We start from the raw sequence: 24,468 nt of genomic DNA, 5'->3' as shown, positions 1-24,468 counted from the left end.
GACGTCACTGAGCTAGCAGGCGAATGAAAGTCAGTGGAGTTCCCCTTCCAGTGGGGGCGGAGGTGTCACTTGTGCTCTGATACTGTACACAGGGTCAGGCTCTGATTGACCAAAGTGTCATGTATCATAAAGAGACAGATGAGGCTGATTCATGGTCAGTGATTACATTGTTATAGTACTAGAGCTACTTTTTCATTTGCAATCCCAGACGGCTGCTGCTAATTAATGTATTTCATAAAGCCTCCCTCCCTTTCCAAGCATATAAATCTGGCATAAATATATAAAAAATATGGTCCAAATAGCTTTTTGCCAATGTTAATTAAATATAGATTATTTTTTTAAGCAGCAATCCTAATTTTCTCGTTTATTATTTACCTGAATGGGGTACCCCACAGATGAGCTGTGGACCTCTGACCTTCAGGGACACCCCCAGTAATTTAAATATTCTAGTTTTCTGTGTTGGTGTTTGCAACAAAATACTACAAATTTGGCGGTGGAACCACCAAATAACACTGCAACTTTCTATTGAGAGTGAGCCTGGCCCTGAAGCCACTTTGTGTCACCATTGTGGCGAAGTAAACTAGCGGTATCCTGGAAAATGGGGATCTCCGGAGGTTGTGGGATGGCGGAACATTTCGGAGGGACCCCAGTTCAGATGTTTAAAGAAAAAATACCTTCCCCCACCCCCCAAAAAAAAAATATATATATATATATATGTGATAACATTCCAAGAGACACTGTTTTTAAGTATACCCTTTGCTTGCTTCATTCATTGTAACATCGCCGGAAGAAGAGATCAGTGTATCTCGAAAGCTCGCACAAATAAAAGCATTTTGTTAGCCACAGAACGGTATCATCTATTTATTTTTTGAATATATATATATATATATATATATAGATAAGCTCCTTACCGAGTAAATCCAGGATCCCAAGATCACGAGGCAAGAAAGAGACAGCACACTCAGGAAGTACAAAAAAAGCGTGTATTCAGAAGAGAAACTGGCACAAAAACCCGACGTTTTGGTCCTTGACACAGGACCTTTCTCAAGGGAGTGCTCTATACATAGTAAAATCTGACAAACATATATACCCACCACCAACTAACAAACAAATCCCTGAGATTTGTTTTACTATGTATAGAGCACTCCCTTGAGAAAGGTCTTGTGTCAAGGACCGAAACGTCGGGTTTTTGTGCCAGTTTCTCTTCTGAATACACGCTTTTTTTGTACTTCCTGAGTGTGCTGTCTCTTTCTTGCCTCGTGATCTTGGGATCCTGGATTTACTCGGTAAGGAGCTTATCTATGCATTTAACCTGTATGGGACAAGCACCTATTTTCAGTTTATGTGTGTGCCATCTGCCTATTTCCATATATATATATATATATAGTGCAGAATAAATGAGTTCTTCAGTATTAGGTGATGCCTTTTTTATTGGACTAACAATTTATGTCATAGGACAAGCTTTCGAGAGTTATCCTCTCTTCTTCAGGTCATGCAATACTGATATAAAGGATTCAATGGCTAAAACAGTGTAGAAAAAAAAACAGATATGGACTGTAGATAAGGTAGGGTGTTAAAAGTGTTTGAAGCCAGGGACGGTGACAAGAAAAGGTGGGGAGGAGAAGGGATGATGGGGGGGAGAGAAAGTGTGGATAAGAATGGAGGCAAGCAGGATAATTACAAACAATTTTGATAGAGTGTGAGAAAACCCATGTCCGCATTAAGTCCTTTGGTTTTGGTGTCAAAGAGTCTTATCATTCTGAGTTCAAATGTTTTCCGTTCTTGGGTGCGTTTAAACATTCCATTGAAGATTTTGATTTTTAAATCATTTATGGAATGATCTGGTTGTGAGAAGTGATGTCCCACAGGAGAGCAGTATCTTCCTTCTTCTTGATGGAGTATAGAGTGTCTGTGCATATTCATTCTGCCTTGTAGTTTTTGGCTGGTTTCCCCAATGTATCAACCTTGGTCACATTTGTTGCACTGAATCATATACACTATATTCATGGATGTGCAGCTGTATGATCCTTTAACATTGAATGTTCTATGGTTGTGTAACAATACAGACAGAAAGAACCTACCACACGCATACCACTAGTGACCACATACAACCCTACCCTAGAGGGTATACGAAAAATAATCAAAGATCTGCAACCCATGCTGGCAGAGGATGCGACATTAAAAGAAATCTTTCCCAAACCTCCCATTCTTGCATTCCGGCAACCACCAACCCTCAAACAGAAATTAGTCAGCAGAAAACTTCACAACGATTTTAAAGACACTGATAATGGCACAAAACCGTGCAACAACAAACGCTGCAAACTCTGCAAACATATTTGCCAAGATCCCACAGCCAGTCACAACCATAGAACATGCAATATTAAAGGATCATACAGCTGCACATCCAGGAATGTTGTGTATATGATTCAGTGCAACAAATGTGACCAAGGTTGGGGAAACCAGCCAAAAACTACAAGGAAGAATGAATATGCACAGACATTCTATACTCCATCACGAAGAAGGAAGATACTGCTCACCCATGGGACATCACTTCTCACAACCAGATCATTCCATAAATGATTTAAAAATCAAAATCCTCAATGGAATGTTTAAACGCACCCAAGAACGGAAAACATTTGAACTCAGAATGATAAGACTCTTTGACACCAAAACCAAAGGACTTAAAGCGGATATGGGTTTTCTCACACCATATCAAAATTGTTTGTAATTATCTTGCTTGCCTCCATTCTTATCCACACTTTCTCTCCCCCCCCAGGATCCCTCCCCCTCCCCACCTTTTCTTGTCACCGTCCCCTGGATTCAAACACTTTTAACACCCTACCTTATCTACAGCCCATATCAGGTTTTTTTTTCTACACTGTTTTAGCCATTGAATCCTTTGTATATCAGTATTGCTTGACCTGAGGAAGAGAGGATAACTCTCGAAAGCTTGTCCTATGACATAAATTGTTAGTCCAATAAAAATGCTATCACCTAATACTGAAGAACTCATTTATTCTGCCCTATCGCAACTGGACTAACACGTCTATTTTCTGCTATATATATATATATATATATGCAAATATAGCTGTTTGCATATTTGCTTTCCTGTGGAGGGTTTTTGTCACTTTTTTTACTCACCATAACTTAACTCAGTTTTATATATATATATATATATATATAACCTTAATAGTCGTGGTATATATATATATATATATATATATATATATATATATATATATATAATACCACGACTATTAAGGTTATGGTGGGTAAAAAAAGTGACTAAAACCCTCCACAGTAAAGCATAAAGCAACTGTAAATATTCCTGTATATTCATTTGCATGTCTTAGACAGGTCTGCAACCCTGTCTTTCACCATTATCATCCAGCAAACAGCACTTCCACTGCAGCAAGGGATTCTGGGAAATGACATGCAAATGAGCACACAGGGTTAACTGACTTTGCATCTCCCAAGTCCTTGCTTAAAAGCTGTGTTTAAAGCAGCATGCATTGACTAAGGGTTGCTCATGTAATGTGAGCATGAGATAAAAAGTGGCACTGTGTGCTCATTTGCATGTCATTTCCCAGAATCCCTTGCTGCAGTGGAAGTGCTGTTTGCTGGGTGATAATGGTGAAAGACAGGGTTGAATATACAGGAATATTTACAGTTGCTTTATATATATATATATATATATATTGCTAGCACTGACTGCTGCTTTAAGTGGCACTTCAACCACTGCTCCTGTCTGCAAAACTGAATCATAACTGATGCAATAAAAAGCAACAAATTTATAATTGGAAAAAATCCCATCAAAAGTTTTTTTCAGTGTGGAAGCTTTGCTAAAGGTCCTCTTTAATTTTATGTTTAGAAACTATTGGTTCAAATATCACCTCTGTGCTGATGACACACAACTTTAACTTTCAACTCCTGACCTTACACCTGCTGTACAGACTAAAGTCTCTGAATGTCTCTCCGCTATATCATCTTGGATGGCCCTCCACCGACCCAAACTTAACATGTCAAAGACGTAGCTCTTCATACTTCCCCCAAGCCAGGCCATATTGTCTCTTTCTACATTACTGTTCGCAGAACTATCATTCACCCAGTATCACAAGCACGCTGCTTGAGGTCACATTTGACGCCTCCCTCACATTCTCTCACATTCACAATGAAGCTAAAATCTGACGTTTTTTTACTGTCGTAACATTGTAAAGATACGCCCTTTTCTCTGAGCTCTACTGCTAAAATGTTAACGCAGGCCCTCTTTCTCTCCCGTTTGATTATTGTAACCTTCTACTGTCCGGCCTTCCTGCCTCTAAGGCCGAGCTCAAGGTGGCGGGGCACGCGCGCCACTGGGCGCACTCCTGCAGCCCCAGCGAAGTGTGCACTAGGCTGCAGGAGATTGGGGAGGAGATCGGGGGCATGGTGGGGGGCGTGGCAAAGGCATCACGGAGCTGATTCGCCCTCATTGGCAGAACCAGCTCACGTGACGCTGATGTCACGTGACTGCAGTCCGAAATCTCAAATTTAGTTGTCGGGCCAAAATGTAGCAGCGTTGGCAAGCGCACCCCTGCAGGCACTTGAGGAACTACAATAGGAAATCAGGTAAGAGTCCCGCAAGTGCACGTAGCGACGCTGCCACCATGAGCTCGGTCTAAGGCCTCGTCCCCACTGCTCGCGGCTGCGCGGACTGCGTGCTCGCCGCAAACAAGGTACGGCTCTCTATGGGGCCGGCTCCAGTCAATGCCTGTGCGCACATGACCAAGCGTGAGTGGCACTACAACATTTTGAGATGCCAAAAAATTAGACTTTTGGCGTGGTGGCCGAGCGATGTCCACGTCACGGTGGCGGTTCAGCCAATGAGGGCAAACCAGCCGCGTGACATGATGGCCACGCCCCCCACCACAACCTCCCCGTCGCAATTGATCTGAAGTCCTTCAGATCTCTCGGGTGGGGGGCACAAGCGCCAAGTGCTCTATTGCGCGTGCAACGCTCTCACTGGGGCCGCAGCCTAACATGTCTCCCCTACAATCCATCATAAATGCTGCTGCTAGAATCACTTTACCCTCTCCTAAATCTGTCTAAGCATCTCTGCTGAAATCCCTCTCCTGGCTTCCTATTAAATCCTGTATAACTTACAAAAAAAAAAAAAAAATCCTCCTCTCTTTTAAGGCTGTACACTCTTCTGCTCCTCCTTACATCTCAGCCCTAATTTCTCGCTATACACCTGCTCGACTCTTACGTTCTGCCCAAGGATGTCTTCTGTCTACCCCTTTTGTATCTAAAGCTATGTCCCCAGTACGTTCTACAGCGCACGGCTCGGCGTGCACTGTACGAACAAGTACCGCCCTTCAATCTGGCCGGCCCCACTTCATACCTTGACGCGCAAATTCCCCCTGCAGTGCACGACAGATTTTCATGGTAGACAAGAGAATTGTGTTTAGCCCTAGCGACCGCGTCACGTATGCCTAAGAGGACCAACCATATTGCAGCTTTCCCTAGCCAATCAGACCGCAGGAGCTACCCGCCAATCATAGTGCTGCTTTTTATTCTTTGTTCTATGCTGTGGAACAAGAGGCTATGACATTTTAAGCCACACCCTCTCGACGCACGATCAGCCGCAAGTCTTCCTTCATAGGTGAGACCGCAGATCGCGGTTTCAACACGTGCATGCGCCTCCCCCCTCCCCGGCGGGCGCGCGTGCTACAGTGCAGACTGGGACCGCAGCCTAAAGCCCTCTCTTGCCTTAAACCTTTCTTATTCACTGCCCCACACCTGTGGAATGCCCTTCCCCTCAATATCCTACTGGCACCCTCTCTCTTGACCTTTAGGACCCTTTTTAATACACCTCCTTAACGAAGCACACTATACATCTCAAATGTACTGACCTTGGCCCCTTGCAGACGCACTTACTAGAACACCCTCTTACTGTCTCTGTAAGTTCTCCTTACTTACCACTTAGATTGTAAGCTCTTCGGCAGGGACTTCTTTTTCTATTGTTTTGTCTGAAGCTCTTTTTCTGTGTGTTATAATAGTATGTCGTGTATTGTAAAGCATTATGTACCTGGATGGCACTATATAAAGATATAGAAGTCCTCGGTTATCCAACGGAATCCGTTCTGGAAGTAGCGTTGGATAGGGAAACCGTTGTAAAGTGAGTCCCAAGTTAATCAGTGGCAGTGAGCGTTGGGTAACGCATTCCGGCGTCGAAAAATGGCCCATAGGGTTGCATTGTAAAGCGTTTGATATGCCATTCGTTGTAAAGTGAAACGTTGGATAATGAGGACTACCTGTAAATACCCTTATAATTCACTTTTTGCATTTAACATTCACTTTTGTTTATAGAAAAATGTCTGTTAAAAGAAATAACTCCTATTGACTTAATAATGGTTCTCAAAATCCTTCAACATTCACCAAACACAGCTCTTTCAGCAAGCCTTTGACCTTTCTATCACTGTTGGTTTTTACAGGCACATTTTTGTTGATATTCATAAATATATTTATATTTAGGACAACGCTTAAATGAATGGAAATAGAGTGCATTTAACACATGGAATCACAGTACCAATGTTCTATTTTTTATTACTGTTTATTTTAATTCAATTTTTTTAACCCAAGTTGCAGTTGGGGGGTGATTTTTTTCTATTAATAGAACCCTCTTATACATCTTTTGAGCCTAGCTGGCTGTTTGATTGTACTTCCCGCACATATATACTATGTATGGATAGTATATATTGATAGTATATATAGTAAATATTGATTGACAAATGGTATGCTAGTTTTTCACGTCCATTAACTCCCGAAAGAGTCATATAGTTATAGTGATAATACCATTCTAGAATAACTAGGGAGAATACAACAACGTTCCAGAACACTGTGGGCAGCACTGGGTTACTGGGTATCACACAGGAAGTGCAGCCTTTGTGTGGCGCACAGGGAAACTCGGAACTCTGCGTGGTGCTGCGCGCGCGTGCGCGTGAGGGAGCGGGGGGCGCGGGCGCGCTGGTCCGCTCTTCACTTGGTGCCTGAGCGGGCTAAGAGCGATGGATCCTGTGCTAGCACCTGGACGCTGTCAGTACTACCTGTATCTAGGCGGAGGGGGAGCAGGCCGCGTGCCAGATTCCGTGAGCCAGGTAACATGGGAGGAGGGGGAGCAGGCCGCGTGCCAGATTCCGTGAGCTAGGTAACATGGGAGGAGGGGGGACATGGTTCAGTATGTGTGTAACGGAATTGGTCACAGTGCAGACACAGTTTACACACGGGCAATATGATTGATTTCAAATAGACATATATAGTTATTTGGCATGTGGGGACTGTGGGGGAAAATATATATAGGAATATATATATATAGGAATATATATATATATATAGGAATATATATATATATATATATAGGAATATATATATATATATATATATATATATATATATATATATATATATATATATATATAGGAATATATATATATATATAGGAATATATATATATATATATATATATATGTATATATATATATATAGGAATGTATATAATATGATATAATATGAATATATATATATATATATATATGAATATATATATGAATATATATATATATATATAGGAATATATATATATATATATATATATATATATATATATAGGAATATATATAGGAATATATATATATATATGAATATAGGAATGGAGTAAACCTGATTGACAGGCAACATAATATAGAGAAGTAAAAGGACAGAATTTGAACATGGTTCAACCGTTGGGCCAGGTCCATGGTGCCTTTGCCCGTGCAGAGGCAGGCGCGACTATGATGTTAAGCGGGTGCGTTTTTGGCCATGGTAGGCGCACTGTTGGTGGGCGTGCCAGTGACATCACGGAGCTGGTTCGCCCTCATTGGGTGAACCGCTCACGTGACCTGTCAAGCCGAGAAATCAGTTTGAACTGATTTCTCGCGCAACGCGCACCCCCTCCTGCTTCCGTGCGTCGTATGGTCTGCGATCACTGCCTTAAGGCAATCTGATCGCGCCACGTGTGGACTCCTCCCTGCGGTCTTCAGCGTGGCCCCAGCCTTAGTATCAATTCCAGTTACACTATTTCAAGCAGCAATTCTACATCCCACCCATATATTTTCTTCTTTATATATGTAAAACATGTGACAATGTATACTTCTACATTCTTAGGCCTCGGACATGGTCAAAAAGACCGTGCTGAGGGGAAACATTATCCCTATCAGCGCGGCTTTAGACGGCGCTTGCGGAGGCGTGTGGAAATACAGGAGACGGGCAAGTTTAAATTTTGCTGCTCATGCAAGGGCAGGGCCGGTCACGTGACTGCCAGAAGCCAATGGCAGTCCGCGACGTGGCGCCCTAGCCCCGGCTCCCACCCTGCACACAAGCGCGCTCGCTGACGCTCATCCAGGGACAAGAAAAATCTCCTGCGTGAGCAGGAGAGCATGAGCATCAGCGCTGCCCAGCGATGCTCCCTGCACCATGTCACAGGCCTTAGGCCTCTTTTATAGTGCATGCTGCGCACCCGAAACATGTGCTGGAGGCTACAGGTAGCGGGACGGAGATGTGGCCATCATTGGCTGAACCGCTCAAAGTGACGCGGCCGTCGCCCCGGGAAAATACATTTCTTAAATCTGTTTGGACGCGTCTGTCGCGCACACTAGTTGCGCACTCAATTGACACCATTACTTTATTTTGGTGGCGTTGCACACACGTGCGCCCCCATTATAAGCACATCCCCAGGCCAGGTCCCCGCTGGCTATTGCAGCGGGAGGGACAAGAGCCGCCCCACAATGTGGCCGGGGCCGCCGCGCTGTGCCAACAAACTCCTGCTCTCAAGAAAATTGAGAGCAGGACTCGTGACGGAGTGCTAGGCCACGCCCCCCGGCGGTTCATCCAATGTGGGTAAACCTGCCGGGTGACGTCACGGCCGTGCCCCCATCAAGCCCCCACCCCTGTCTTCCACCCTGCAGCTCTCTGCAGACCGGGGAATTTAACTGCACGCGCCGCCGTGCGTGCAGCGCAGGCGCTAGGGGCCGTAGCCTTACCTAAGCTGGCAATCGTTTGGTGCTACTATTATAAATCTGTAAAAATCCTTAAGGTGTGATTAACATAATGGCTTCTTCAGTCGGTGTAACTCAGCAGCTACAATGTATCCTTATTACTAAGGTAACATTATTGTTATAGTTTACAGCTCAAACTCCTGGGAACATTGGCAACAATGTATCACAAACAGGAAAGTGTTGCGAAGATCTTGCACTGCTTGGGAGGTGGTCTTTAGCTTGCTATAGAATTCAAAGGCTGCTTTAAAACTAATTTAAAATGGCATTAAGAGTTGAATAATAATTTTAAAAGAATGCAGTAAGTATAGGTAGTGCTCGTTTTCCGACGTTTCGCTTTTCTGCGTATAATGCAGTAAAAAAACCTAATTATCTGCCGCGGTTTCTGCGCATCCGACAGAAACCGCAGCCGGTCAACATGGGTCCCGCATCCGACGCAGGTTTGCGGGACACATTGTGTCGGAAAAGCGAGTACTGCCTGTGTTATCTAATACTACAGAACTAATTTTTTTTTTTTTTTAAATGCACTTGTTTTGTGCATTCAGTTGTTTGGGGATTCCTAAATGTTTAGTTCATAAACTGATGCTGAAGATTTGCTGCAATGTACTTTTGTAGCATGTGATATTTAACTACTACAGCTAAGTTTACCCATACTCTTATATAGTCTTTGATGTTAATTATCTCGTATGGCACCAACAAAGAAAATGTCTCACATTTGGCAGCATAGTTCTTCAATATTTGGCATGTGATTTAGCAATAAAAAAAGATTAAACCAATGACCAAATATTTTAAACTTATTTTGAATTGCATAGTGTATAGATATGGTAAACTTTGTATGTTTATTTTCAGACCACCTCCTTCCAGTAATTAGCTGGATGTTTAATACAGCCTTCCATTTTTCCTGGTAACACTATTTTTTTTTTCCTGTGTAGCTGATTTTTCATCATTGGTAACTTTTTAGATCCTGCTTGGTGTATGAAAGTATATTTTGTGTCATTGCTTCTCAGGTGATCTGCTAAACTGTCCTAATGCTGTTTATTCAAGACGACTTGTACAAGGAATCTGTAAAAATGATGATGAACATTGTCATTCTGTGCATGATCCTCTGCATATCTTTATCTTTCTGGATCATTTCTATCACTGCAAGTACATATTATGGTAAGCCTTTTGTATTAAAAAGACTATACATCATTTTATGTAATTTAGAAATTAAAGGCTGCTTCTGTAAACTGTACTGAATCAGATATGTTACAGACCAAAAAGCAGTACCAAGATTACTAGAAAATGCTCTGACAGGCCATTTTAAGAAGAGCATACTATGTTTTATGCTATGACCAAAAGGAATTGTCACAGTAGTTTTTATGAAGAGGTATCAGCGTGTTACACTGTACTAAAGAAAAAGTACACAGCACAAAATTAGAGTATGATTTGCACTTCATGGAAACTGGAACAAAGCATTGATAAATGCTAACTAAAATTTAGGGAAAATCAAGCATGCCACTTAAAATTAATTGTCGTCTCCAATACATTCCGTACTAGTTTATTTATTCTCTGACTAGAATGATGTATGGGTGCTTGGCTTACAGTTACATAGCACACACATTACAATGCAAAATGTAAACCTTTAGGCTGCGCTTATAGTGCCGGCGACGCCGCATCAAAACAAATGCATTGCCGCCGTCGTGTGCGCTTATAGTAAGCGCGACGCGACGGCTTGGTTGCGATCGCTGGAAGTCATCTCAATTTGATTTTTCCAGCGACCGCAGCCTGACGTCGCCGGCACTATAAGTGTAGCCTTAGGCTGAGTCCATAGACATTTCTCCCGCACGGAGGCTGAGGGAAAGCGGGTGCTTTCCCTGGCCTTACTACGCGCGCCGTCCGGGGGCATGTCTATGGGCGGGCCAGTGATGTCACGGAGCTGGTTCGCCCTCATTGGGCGAACCGCTCACGTGACCGGCCCTCCGCTCCCCTCAGCGCGTAAACTAAAATGTTTTTGACTGCTACGCCTGCGGAAGCGTGCGCGAGCCCCTGCTAAAGCCGCTCTCATTGCGGCTGCAGGGGCTCACTGGCGAGCGTGGCTCAGCGGCTCAGCGGCTAAGCGCTGACCATGCCCGCGGCCTTGGGCATACAGGAGTTTAGTGTCAGTGGAGCAGGAGACCGTGTCAGAAAATTTGGTCACATGCAGTCTTGTGTTTTCAACAGGTACACTGCGGCCGATCTCTCCTTGGCGTTGGCTGGTTTCTATAGTTATTCCAGTTATTATTGCAACTCGTGGAATAAAAAAGAAGAGCTTGGATCACAGTGGTGCTCTAGGAGGTAAGTTTTCATCACTCTCCTTTACATTTTATGCAACTTATAACTTGGCGAAATACAAGGTTGGCACCTGATATGTATTTCTTATGTATGATTAATGTGATTGCATGAGAAGGAAACTGTGCTCCTTCCAGGATATTGGATAGAAGGTTAACTGACTCACAAGTTTTAGATATCTATATCTATCTACATATCTATATCTCCGGTGTCTAAAACGTCCCAAGCGCCTGTTGTTTGAGGTGCTGAGTGACCTGTTGGACACCACTACAGCTGGTCACAGCTCGCCCCAATCCTGCTTTTAATATGATGACATCAAAGCAGGGTCAGTGGGGGAGACTGGAGAGTGGGCGGCAGAATTGCATGATGGCTGTGGAAGTAAGTGAGATGGAGGGCTCCAGCGCTTTGCCAGCTCTTGTTTTCCATGAGGTCAGTGTCGGGGAGGGGGGTGTATTATATTAAAGAGGTACAGAAAGTTGAATGATCAGTGGAGTAGGTTTTATCGTTGACAAACTGTGTATGAAATTTCATCGGGAAGAGCAGCAAAAATTGTCATTCACTTAACAGAGATACAGGCTTCAAATAATCAAAGTATATGCCCAAACATCAAGTCATGCAGACCATGCAATAGAAGGCTTCTACCATGAAATCGACCAACTTAACAACAAAATAAATTGTTACCAAGATCATTCTGGGAGATTTCAGTGCAAAGACTGGTGCCCAGCAGAAAGACGAAGTATCAGTTGGTAAGTATGGTTGCGGCAACATGAATGAACGGGGAAACAGATTGGTAGAATTTGCAGGATGTGAAAACTTCTACATCATTAAGTCTTAAGAAAAATCCAAATAGAATTTGGATATGGAACAGACCATTCACTCCAAATCCATGAACAATGGCAAGGCTCCTGGGGAAGATGGAATTACAACTGAAATCTTTAAAGAAGCTGGGGAAGAAGTAGAAAAAAATCCTTGCAAAACTCTTTACATGCTGCTTGTAGAACAGGAAAATTCCAGCGCAGTGGAGTAAGCTGGAGTCATCCACAAGAAAGGAGACAAAGAATATCTCAAGAACGACAGATCAATGAGTCTACTTCCAATCACTTGCAAGATTTTTACGATGATACTTGCTAATCGGGTGCAACAGATCCTGGACTTTGCCCAGCCTAGAGAATATGTGGGATTTTGCAGTGGGTACAACACAATAGACCACATACAAGTTGTACAAGAACACAATGCAAGGTAGAAGCAGCACACACAAGACTAATGTAGAGTTTAAAGAAACTTCAATCTAAATTTAAAGCATCAAAGCTAATGAACCGGTAACATTTCAGGACTCAAGATCCTTTCCTCGGGCCAACCCCCTGTTGGGTCTGAGGAAATGACCTTGAGTCCTGAAATGTTACCTGTTCATTAGCTCTGATGCTTTCAATTTAGATTGAAGTTTCTTTAAACTCTACATTAGTCTTGTGTGTGCTGCTTCTACCTTGCATTGTGCACCAGTTTTTGGATCCAGCTTTGGGATGCCGGGATCATCAGAAGGTGAGCACCATAAGCATAAAACGCTTTATCTATTTTTTATTAGCAGTGGTGTGCCACTTATACCCATCTTTTCCAAGTTGTACAAGAAGGGATTTTGCGAAAAAATTTATTTGATCTACCATTCATCTTAGAAGATTAAGATACTAGCAACATAAAGATCAGCAAGTGAGTGTGACAGTAAGGCATCCTGTCACCAAAGCTTTTCACAGCAACACTTGATTTGTTCAAAACATTGAATTGACAGAAAAAAGGAATCAAAATCGAATGTAAATACTTGTCACGTACAATTTGCAGGTGACATTTATTATTTTTGCCACAAGTCTAGAAGACCTCCAGCAACAAATCAGAGAACTTGCTGAAGCAAGTAAGAAAGTGGGCTTCAATATTTTTCTCCGCAAGACCAAAGCGGTGTTCAACAAATGTGTAAACTCTGCAAAAATGTAAATAAATGGAATACAACTAGAAGTCGAAGACTGTTTACCTTGGCCAGCAAGTAACAATGGATGGGAACCTTTTGAATTAAATCAGAAGAAGAATGAAGATGGGATAGAGCGGATTTGGAAGAAACAAGATAATCTTTCAAGTGACCAAGAAAAGAAGCACAGGAGCGCACCAAGGTAAGGATGATTGTAAAATGTATTAAACAACAAGGCAATAAAATAACTTACATGTAAGATAAATAAATGTCCAAATCAACGAAAATGTTCATCAGATCGGCACCACAGTGAGTCAAACGGGGGCAGTTACAGTTCCGCTTCATGTGGTGGTCCCGCGCGCTGGGGCTCACTCCGTGGCACTTGCTCCAAAATCTGCCTCCGCGTGTATGCGGATGGTGGCGCTGTATGCAGAGCATGTGCGCATGTGTGGGGGAAAAGGCCCCCGATAGACGTCTGTGGATGCCGGTTAGGATGAAGGATCGTGACAGGAATAAATACACTAGTGTAGGCTAGCCCCCGAGGGATGGAATAGGGAGGCTAGTTACACAGTTCACTCGCGACGCGTTTCGTATAGTGAATATACTTCATCAGGCATATCAAGGGCACCCGTGAGGGGTCTTTTTATGTCTCACCAACTGTTATCATTGGCTGTTCGTTCTTAAACCGCACACCAATCATAGGGCTGAAAGAAATAATTATTCTAATTATTCAAATCCACAACACACAGGCAGTTCCATAGTTAAAATCGCTGCAGTGATGGGATAGTTAACCTATTGGTAAGCAACATCACTGTTATTTTCAAAAAAGGGAGTGACTTTGTCAAAGTGGCAAGGTAATATATGCTCTAATAGTTGCATTGAACATTTCGTTGACTTGGACATTTACTTATCTTTACTTACATGTAAGTTATTTTATTGCCTTGTTGTTTAATACATTTTACAATCATCCTTACCTTGGTGCGCTCCTGTGCTTCTTTTCTTGATCGTCTGGTTCGCCGGCGGGGTTTTCCACCAGAGTCCGTTTTTTGGAGTGAGGGGAGACACTTCCGATCATAGGAGCAGCAAGAGGAGGGAGAAGAATCAATTTCTGCAACATTAGGAAGCAAGAGCGCGGACTGAACTTTCTTTGACTGGTAATCTTTCAAGTGAACCTTCCAAGGTACATCAATAGGAAAGTTTTCGACCAGTGTATTCTGCCTGTGCTCACGTACAAATGTGAAACTTGAGCCCTAAATGCAAAGATAATTCAGAAGCTTCAGACAACTCAAAGAAGTATAGAGCGATATATGCTGGGTATTCCCCAAAGAGACACGAGAACGAATGAATGGGTTTGAAACCAAGCAAAGTCTGGGACATCACACAGTTGAAGAAATTAAAATGGCAGTAGGCCTGACATCGCAAGAAGGAATGACCATCGTTGGACAAAGATGTTACTCAACTGGATTCCAAGGGAAATTCAAAGACCTAGATGATGACCAAAAGTAAGATGGAAGGATGAAATCAGAAACTTTGTTGGAGCAACATGGAGAATAGAAGCTTGTAACCGAAGTATCGGGAAGATCATTCACCACCCTCCTGTGGGCAGCTCTGTGTCAGTGTGTATCTATGACACACAGTGACTCTCCTTCCCCTCCAGCCCTTGCACGGACTCTGCCTCCTGCTCTGACCTCCCTCCCACCCTTCTCTCCTCACTTGGCTTGATCTGTCAATCACCACCAATGCCGATATCGGCGTGCCAGATCCGGCTTTAATGTTTCTGGGAGGGCTGCTGCCGGTGGCCAGTCATCACTGCGCACAGGTGCCAGAGGGTACTTTTTAGAAGTGGGATATATATATATATTTTCAGGGCTGGTGTTTCTGAAGATTTGTGGCTCACAAAACAGATTACAGGATAGTTATTGATATTTACAGGATATATATGGAAGGGCAGAAAAAGTCTCATGCTGTAGAAGTCCAATAAAATTGAACTTGTTGTCTTGAATAACCCGTCCTGGTATACTAAAATCAACACAAGATGTTTCCAAAGTCTTCTGTATGGTTTTCTTGGAGATGTTTTTTTTGTTTACTTTGTCATGTGAACAGCTTTTAAATGCATGAAGCTCTTTTTATTAGCGTGTGGAATTCATGTTGCACAAACACGTTGTTTAACTCGTGCTCCTTCAAAATAACATTACTGCAGACCAGAACCAGCTAACCAGTACTAGTTTTCAGCACTGTAGCCTAATGTTCCGGTCCTATAACTTTGGAGGCAGAACAAAATACAAACTGAAAACTCCATAAGATCAACAAAAAAAAAAAACCTTTCTCAAAAGCAGTTTAGGTTAAAGATTACATTGTTTTTGTCCTTTTTTATTTATTTATTTATTTATTTATTTTTTAATCAAAACCATTACTTTGTATCTAATTTCCTCGTATTTTTATTTTTTTTGTGAGAAATTTAATTTCTGGGAGTGCCAATATCCTGTTCCCATTATTGCATATACAGCTCCACCCCCTTATAACGCTGTGCTTGGGATCCAAAGAATCACATTGCTTTATAAGCGGATCGCGTTAGAAATAATGTACAATAAAGTATTTAAGACACCAATAATCGTGTTGTAAAGTATTCATAAATATGAAAATTGTGAGCTATGCTTGCATCGCGTTATAAGCGGATTCGGGTTGTAATGGATCGCGTTATAACGGGGTTGAGCTGTATAAATGGAGCAGTTGAATGAATAACAATATTTTTCTCTTTGTCCCTCTTTTGCCAGAACAAACAAATAAGCCCCACCCAGTGTAGTGGTAGAATAATATTTTAAATATAGAAGGTGTGTGGTGCTCCAAAAAAAACCTGTTATCATGAAAATGAACTTGATTGAAGATTCCTGCAGCTGTGTACTGCCCAGTGGATAAACACAAATAGTGTCCCAAATATGTTAAACAATCAAAACTCCATAAAAAAACGACTAGTGGACTAGGGTCCCCACAAACACTGTAGTAAGGGACCTCACAGTTAAGTGATCCAACATAATGTATCGGAATGGAGATATAATAACTCACTTTTTAAGTTTATTTTAAATGAATCAGGCTCCAGCCGCCCCTACAATGCTCTCTGCTCTCCTCTCAGCAGTTATTTTTGTCCTACTGGCAAGGGTGCAGGTTTTCTCACAGATTTTGTTATTTTTCTGGTATAACTGGGTAGTGGCAGCTTTTTGGGCTTCCATTTTCCCAATACAGTAGTTTGGCCAGTAGAAAGCAAGCCGTATCGGGTTGCCTGTGGTCACAGTTATGTTAAAACAAAGCCTCCTTATTGCTCTTATCTTGTGAGTTCTGTTACTGTCATTAATTATGCTTCCCTGCTCACTTGAGGTTTTTGCTGCTGTCGTTTGATGCAACTCCAGTTGGGAATGTAAGGACCACTGGTATAAAACGGGCCATGCTGTAGCTGCCTGGTTTTCCAAAAGCAGGATATGCCCTCTGTAATCTGTGGGAAGTTCTTGTGCTATTTTTTTTTTCTTTTTCTGACGACCTGGTCTACTTCTGTTGCATGAGGCTTTCCTGTTTTATTCTAATTAGCCAATTATCTCAGAGTAACCAACAATCAACAAAAATGAATAGATATACATACAACAGAAAATAGAGCTTGAATTCAGTGAACCATTAAAAACAAATTCTTATTTAATCTACTATGTAAAATCCCATTGCTTCTTCTTCTCGTTCATGAGATTGCCCAATCTCACAAGGAACAGTTGCTAAACAGTTTCTTCAGTGCCCATCCATCACACATCCCATTGTATTTTATGTATACAGTACCATCTTTACACTAAACCATAATTCAATCATTTAATCAGTGAACATGTGTGGTGGATTCACTTCTGATAGGCTGTCATTTCTTCGCACTAGGAATTGCCTTTATAAAGATATGTTGATATTTTAACATATGCTAGTTATTCATCTTTGTTTAATGACCTTGAACCCACCTTTTTATTCTTGTTTGATAGTGGCCCCTAAACTAATAAATGTGATTATCAACTTGTACAGTAATTCCCAGTGACCTCGTTTTTACAAAATACGTATTAATATAGAACACATCTATGTATGATAAATCCTCTTCAGTGTTGCTATGAATTGGATTTATGTGGTTATTAATACTTTTTACGCATTTGCTTTATAATTTGTAACTGTACATTCTTAAACCGTTAATTTGTTTAATCCGTTTCTTAACTGAACTCTGATTTTATGGGGAAGCAATATGTAAATACTGTACTAACTTTCTTCAACATTCCTTGCAGCATTGCTTGTTGGATTCATCCTCACGGTTGCAAATTACAGCTTCTTTTCGGCTTTGCTGACTTTCTTTTTCGTTTCCTCCAAACTCACTAAATGGAAAGGAGAGGTTAAGAAGCGCTTTGACTCCGAATATAAAGAAGGTAATGACTTTGTGATTAGTGCTGTCTTCTAGTGTGACCATCAGGGTGAAATCCGACATAAACCACAGTTCTAGTGAATTCAGCATTCTGTGTGGTACCTGAGCTGGAACACATTATGCAGATGCATGCTCAGGATTCTGCTGAATATCTGTTATTTGCTGTACACCGTACAGTGGAGTTTTTTTGTCACTTTTCTTACCCAACATAACTTATATAACTTGTGGTTAAAATTTATTCCAGCTTCAAATTGCAAAGCCAGTATTACCAGCCTCGCACTGTTGTCTGAGAGTACTGGCTATGCACTTCTTTAACGCACACTGTGTTGATAAAATGTGTAATGTCGCAGGCACAAACTTATAGGGGGTCCATATTAATATGGATAGGAAGCAAAAGGTAACACTGTGCTCATTTGCATGTCATTTCCCAGAATCCCTAGCTGCAGTGGAAGAATTGTATCCCAAGAGATAATGGGGAAAAGTAGGGTTGCAGACCTGTCTGAGACATGCGATTGTGCTCACAAGTAATATTTTTATTTGCTGTATGCTGCATATCCATAAGAACTCTTTGATTTATTTTTCTTAAACTTATCGGAGGGATTATACGATTTTGGAGTATTGCCTATATCTTGTGAGTTCTGTTCCTGTCATTATTATTTGTCTACTTCAAACACACAAATTTGTATTTCATGAAAAACGCAAATGGCTGACTGTCACTAAATTCAATTTATATTTGTGAGAATATTTTCTAACACCTGTACATTACATATCCTTGAAATTCATGCTGAAACCAAACAAGGTCGCAAATCTACAATACTATATAAAGTTAATTCGCTTCCCACAAAATATGATGGGCTCCCTTGAAACTTGTATTTTATTTTTTTCAGGAGGACAGAGAAATTGGGTGCAGGTATTTTGTAATGGTGGTGTCCCTGCAGAGCTTGCTCTGCTCTACATGGTAGAAAATGGACCAGGTGAAATACCCATTGACTTTTCCAAAGAGTACACTGCATCATGGATGTGCTTATCGCTGCTAGGAGCTCTTGCCTGCTCAGCAGGAGATACATGGGCTTCTGAGATAGGCCCTGTACTCAGTAAAAGTGCTCCCCGTTTAATAACAACCTGGGAAAAAGTTCCAGTAGGTAAGGCATAACTTGTATGTTTGTTTCTCTCATTGTTTTTATTGGATTTCACTAACTGATGTGGTGCACTATTTCTTTGGTAGGAGCAGTTGGTGAACACACTGATCTTTCCTAAAGTCAATTTCTACAGTATGTATTAATGGCTGTCTTGGGAATTACCTTGGACTACCTTTTTGATGATTTGCAGGTTATGCTCTTAATTTTATCACAATTATGAAGAGACAGACATGTTTTATATAAGCCGTTGAGGCCATGTTGGTCCCTTCCTTAGATGTTTACATGCATGATGGTTTTTGAAGTTTGATATACAATAACATCTGCGTATATTTTTTAAGCTGCAGAAGTAATTTCATTTTGTTCACCAGAACCAATAGAAATGTAAGAATTACATAGGTGAGACACAGATTGCAATTAGACTAAAGACCACTTTCTACTTTTCAATGGACTGTAATTGGAAGGTATACTTCCTTGGGTTAAATGTACAAAATAAGTGCAGGAATGCACCGATTTTAACATTGTGTAGCAATGTTTGCAGTCTGAGAAGAGAAACAGTTACATTCCCCATTCAGAATTCAGGTTCTGGTAATCAGAAGGGAGAGAACTGTTCCAACAGGAATTGAAAGAGAAAATCTTTGTATCCTTGGGGGCCCCAAGATGTCCTCCACCAACAACAACAAAAATCACTTGGACACCTTATATTTCTGGCAGCATAGCTTTTCTGTGTATACCAATGATTTCCAGACAACTGGTCTGAATTAATTGTGTTTTTTTTTTTCAGGGGGTTGCCACTCTTTCATATTATGTGTTTAGCTCAGAAGTATATATTGAATGCAATTGCACCTTTTTGTGAAAACTAGCTACCCCGAAGAGAAATAGTGATGTACTAGACCTAGATCTAAAACTACCTTTTGTACTACTGTATGTTAACTAATGCTTAAATGTAGGTTGGTGTAATATTTCTACTGAACAAATAGTTGTTAGCATACCAATTAATTGTGTTGAACAACTGCAGAATTAATCAAGCTTGGAAAATGAATCTAGACTTTTTGCTTTGTAGGTACCAATGGAGGAGTTACTCTAGTAGGTCTTATTTCAAGCCTTCTTGGTGGCTTGAGTGTGGGTGCAGCATATTTTGTTACCCAGCTTATATTTGTGAATGATTTGGAAGTTGCAGCTCCACAGTGGCCCATTGTCATATATGGTGCATTGGCTGGTTTACTTGGATCTATAATAGATTCCTACTTGGGAGCAATAATGCAGTATTCAGGTATGTTTAAATCTTATTTTTTGTCTATATTATAATCTAAAACAGTGGGGGGTGGGAGGGTTTCAACAGGCAGCCCTTGGGTTCCCCGGACATGCCTAAAGGGTTCCCTGCAATTTTCAGGTTATTTGAAAATTGTACCAATACAGAAGAATTTACAATGCATCAGACCTCAGATGCGCTATTAGAGAGGGTTGGGGTTCCTTACAATGCATCTGATCTCAGATGCGCTATTAGAGAGGGTTGGGGTCCTGCAGGATTTAACAGTATAATTATAGGGTTCCTTGACCAAAAAAAAGGTTAAAAACTGACCTAGAATTTGGGAATTAGACCTTTAAATGTCTCCATTGCCAAACATTTGAGTATGTCATGTCTATTTCGGTCAAACTAAATATACCCAAGATTTGCTCAACTTTTTATCATTAACATCCAATATTAAAAGGCCATTAGCCATGCTAAGAAGGCAATGTGAGTTGAAGACTGATGTTCAAATGCTTTAGAATTATGCTGTCCCAATTCTGAGTTAAGGAATTGGTGTGGTGCGAACTGTATCGTTGCATCACTAATTTGTGAATAAATCTTTTGACTTTGCACACATGCCTGAGACTTCAGTTGTTTTCTCTGATCTTGTATGAAGGCTTTCATCATTGACATTGATTTAGAGTAGACGATTGATCAAAATTAAAGACCTGTAGTTGATAGATATATCTATCTCATTTGTTATTTTTAAGTAAGGTTAATCCCATGGGATTTTATTTAAAAGCAACCATAAATGTATGAAAACATTGCAGAAATCTAGCTACAGTTAAACTGTTTTGCACTCGTGAAAGAAAGTCACATATATTTCTCCATCAGAAGGTGCAAAGAATATTTGCCCAAGTATATCTAAGACGTATTGGTTCATATTTATCTTTAGGTTACCTTACAGCAGTATTTCATGCTACAAAAAAATGGAACTAAAGCATATCAATTCATTTGTGTCTACATTATCTATTTTTGTCAGGCAGGCACTTACTCGCAGTTGCCTTATATTGTTCTGTCATTATTAGGGAGGGGTGATGGGATAAAGAGACTGTGTGGGAGACGAGCTGTAATGTAACCTTGGCAGCCTTTGCATTGCGCTGGGCTCTGCGTAGAGCTCCATGTTAACCTCCCTGACACTTAATATCTTAAACACTCATATCCTGAATGAAGTGTGTCAAAAATGCAAAAATATGGCGTGCACTGCTCCTTTAATAAAGTTAAGCAAAATGTATATTCAATGCTAGAAAATAGATATGTAACAATTTGGAAAGAGATACCGGGTATTGTATTTCAGAAGTTATCACACAGATATTACAGCTGCAGATGTGGTGAAATGGCACCAAATAATTCCCAACTCTATCATTCTTCCAGGTTACGATGAAAGTACAGGCCAGATTGTCAACCACCCAGCAAGCGGAGCAAAACTCATATCTGGCAAGCCCATATTGGACAATAATGCAGTCAACCTGTTCTCCTCCATCCTCATAGCTCTGCTGCTTCCTGGTGCCGCATGGAGCTTTTGGCCAAGAGGATGAAAACTTCGACATTTGACTGGCACTTAAATTACAAGTGCCCCCCCCAAAAAACTGCCTAAAACATCTAGCTTGTTTTTTCCAAAAACGTGGACGTTAGTGTTGCGCAGTTAGTGTAAAGCAGCCTTGCATGGCACTAGGGGGCCGTTTATCTGCAGCTCTCTGCTGCCTTGCATTGTGGCTGCTTAGCAATTATTGGGTAAAGAATTAATTTTTTTTTTTTTTTATCTGAATTTACTTTTAAAATGCAGGAAGGGATTACTGCATTATCTTACATGGAACAAGCTAGCTTGTCAAACTAGATGTCAAATCTGCAGTCTTCTCACTTTGTCCATATAATTTTCAGCGGAAGCATTGCAATATTTTTTTTATTACTATTTCTTTTAGTCACATGCAAAGAAAGGAATACATTTTGAATCTAAACTTTATTTTGCTTCCATCACTTAAATATACAGGGTGTGGTGTTACACTGGGAACGTCTTCTATATGGGAAAGGATTCTTTTATAGATTGGGCTGTACAGATATTTGGATTTGTCTTTTGCATGTCTTCCCAAAAGTGGAAGTCAAACAAAAATAATCTTGAGTATAAAATATTACGTTAAAAACATCTCATCCAATTTAGAATTTTTACATTTGCAGAGGTTACTTACACAAGCTCAATGCTGCTTTAATGAAACTTGCATTTTTTTTTTTTAAAGTACAACTATATGTTAATTATAGTAATTTCTTATTGAATAATATCTGAAAAAGGTTCATGGAACATGGTTCATACAATCTCCCATTCCTTATTTCACTAGTCTAATTTGATTATTGTTATTGTATTTATATGACTGAAAAGGACGCAAGGTTAATTCCATTTCACTGTGCACTTGTTTTTTTTTTTTAAACTAATGTGTTTGTAAAGACTACTAGCACAATCGCATATACAAGCATACATCCTTTTAGATCATTTCTCTTTGCAAATGTATTGCCAGTCGGCCCTAATTTGAGCTGTTGCTGGCTGCAGTGATGCATATTTCGTTTCTGAAGGCCCCTTCCTCCTGAGAAACAGTGATACATCCATCGGAGAAAGAATTTGATAACTTGAATTCTGTAGACATCTGGTAGCGAAAGAAGAAATCTTGTATGTGAACTAAAATGCAAATAGCCGAAAAGATGTGATCTTTCTACAAAAAGTTACTCTATTTTTGTTTGAACATGGAGAGTGTTAAAGCAATAAATTACTAGGGGAAACCCAGGTAAATGCAACATGGTCTGGGAACTATTGTCATTACAATGCTTTCCTGAACCTCATCCTTGGTTGAGGGAATTGGGTCCCAATAATACATTTTGTACATTCAAAAATGGGATGGCGTCATTTTTGTTGAAAGGCCGATTTATCCACTGTCCAAGATGTAATGTTAATTTTTCAAAAGTGGCATAAACATTGTGAATGCATTATATCTTTTTTTTTTTTAAGCTGCTTCTTGGGAAATTGTTTGCTTACTTGAAAAAACCTTGGTAGAGTGACTTTGCCTAATTGCACAATACCCCATCTTAATATAGAAGATTGAATGCATACCATAGTGGATAAAAGTGATTTTAAGAAATTGACATGGAAGTTTTGCTATTGATATAGGTCACCATGTTTTTTCTGTGGTACGGTTTTGATATGTTTCATATTTTTACTCTAATTGCCAGCACTTATTTCCATTTTGTTTGTTTTGTTAACTGGAAAATTCCATGCTCACAATACTGAAGCTTGTACTGATGTCTGATATTTAATTTTAAATGTTTAATAATAAAATAACTGATGAATGAAAACAATAAACGCTCATCTATGAGCCCAAAATGTAATTTATTTATTTTTGGTGTAATTTCCCACAATCCCCAGCTGCATGGGAAGCACTGTATGCTGGGAGATACTGGTGGAAGGTGGAGTTGCAGACCTGCCTGAGAAATGTGAATGTGCTCACAAGTGATATTTTTATTTGAAAAAAAAAAAAAAAAGATCCAAAGAGACTTTGCCGGAAAAGATTTCAGCTCTATTGATTTGATTTTATATTGCAATTCATACAGCTGAAATCTTTACCTTTTTTGGGGAAGATCTCTTCACAATGGGGGCTATTCAATGAGGTGCGATAATGCAGAATAAGAACTTTCACACTTTATTGAATACACTGTTTGGCAGCATCCCTACAATGTCTCGAAGTATTGATTTGCGATATACACATGTTAATACTTTAATAATTAGAAATACCCTCCTCTATTGGTACATGTCCTTCTGTTCACACATTTGTTTCAATATTTATTCTGTAAGGTTGAGTACATTTCTTGTATAGATCTATACATATTGCTATATTAATAATGTTTTGCAGTACACTTTTACATCTTACATATGTAGCTGCTGACTCTGGTATAGAGGTACCTGTGACCCTTAGGATATGTTGAAGATCCAAAAGATCCAGGCCACATTACTCCCCCGCCCCCCCCCCCCCGTGTGCCTCATGCTAAATGCGAGTGTGGTCTTCACACAGCAAGAACTCAATATTCCCATACTACTTAGCTGATATAGATAACAATTTACTGTACTCTACGGGGCAGGTTTTAAACTACTTATCTCAAAACATGGGGACGTATTGCTTTAGTTCTTTTGCCTAGGTATAATGGAAAATCTTCTCATTGAGTGTATTCCCAATATGATACACAGATGCAGTAAGTCTGGCAGACATTCTCACATACTGATGTGGTTCTATTCTCCCTTT

The 24,468-nt window shown here is 40.5% G+C and overlaps 1 protein-coding gene across 2 annotated transcripts; it reads left to right on the top strand.

Annotated features, from left to right (window-relative positions):
- Positions 1-16: 16 nt before the first annotated feature.
- On the top strand, positions 17-23,560 carry TMEM19 (transmembrane protein 19). 2 transcript variants are annotated; one of them, XM_075600236.1, is made up of 7 exons: positions 17-154; positions 10,076-10,226; positions 11,271-11,384; positions 17,628-17,765; positions 18,649-18,903; positions 19,961-20,170; positions 21,563-23,560. In XM_075600236.1, the coding sequence occupies exons 2-7, from the start codon at positions 10,097-10,099 to the stop codon at positions 21,724-21,726; spliced, it is 1,011 nt and encodes a 336-aa protein (XP_075456351.1). In that variant the 5' UTR covers positions 17-154; positions 10,076-10,096; the 3' UTR covers positions 21,727-23,560. The 2 variants fall into 2 exon arrangements, with proteins under 2 accessions (XP_075456351.1, XP_075456350.1); XM_075600235.1 differs by lacking the exon at positions 17-154 and adding an exon at positions 6,963-7,136.
- The last annotated feature ends 908 nt before the right edge of the window (positions 23,561-24,468 follow it).

This window comes from Ascaphus truei, chromosome 5 (assembly GCF_040206685.1).
Source record: "Ascaphus truei isolate aAscTru1 chromosome 5, aAscTru1.hap1, whole genome shotgun sequence".
In the NCBI taxonomy this organism is placed as follows: domain Eukaryota; kingdom Metazoa; phylum Chordata; class Amphibia; order Anura; family Ascaphidae; genus Ascaphus; species Ascaphus truei.
This window is presented reverse-complemented; position numbering and strand designations above follow the sequence as displayed.

Coding starts and splice junctions, on each gene's coding strand:
- TMEM19 (XM_075600236.1), top strand. CDS start 10,097: ATGCTGTTTATTCAAGACGACTTGTACAAGGAATCTGTAAAAATGATG. Junction 10,227..11,270: donor CACTGCAAGTACATATTATG/GTAAGCCTTTTG, acceptor TGTTTTCAACAG/GTACACTGCGGCCGATCTCT. Junction 17,766..18,648: donor TGACTCCGAATATAAAGAAG/GTAATGACTTTG, acceptor TATTTTTTTCAG/GAGGACAGAGAAATTGGGTG.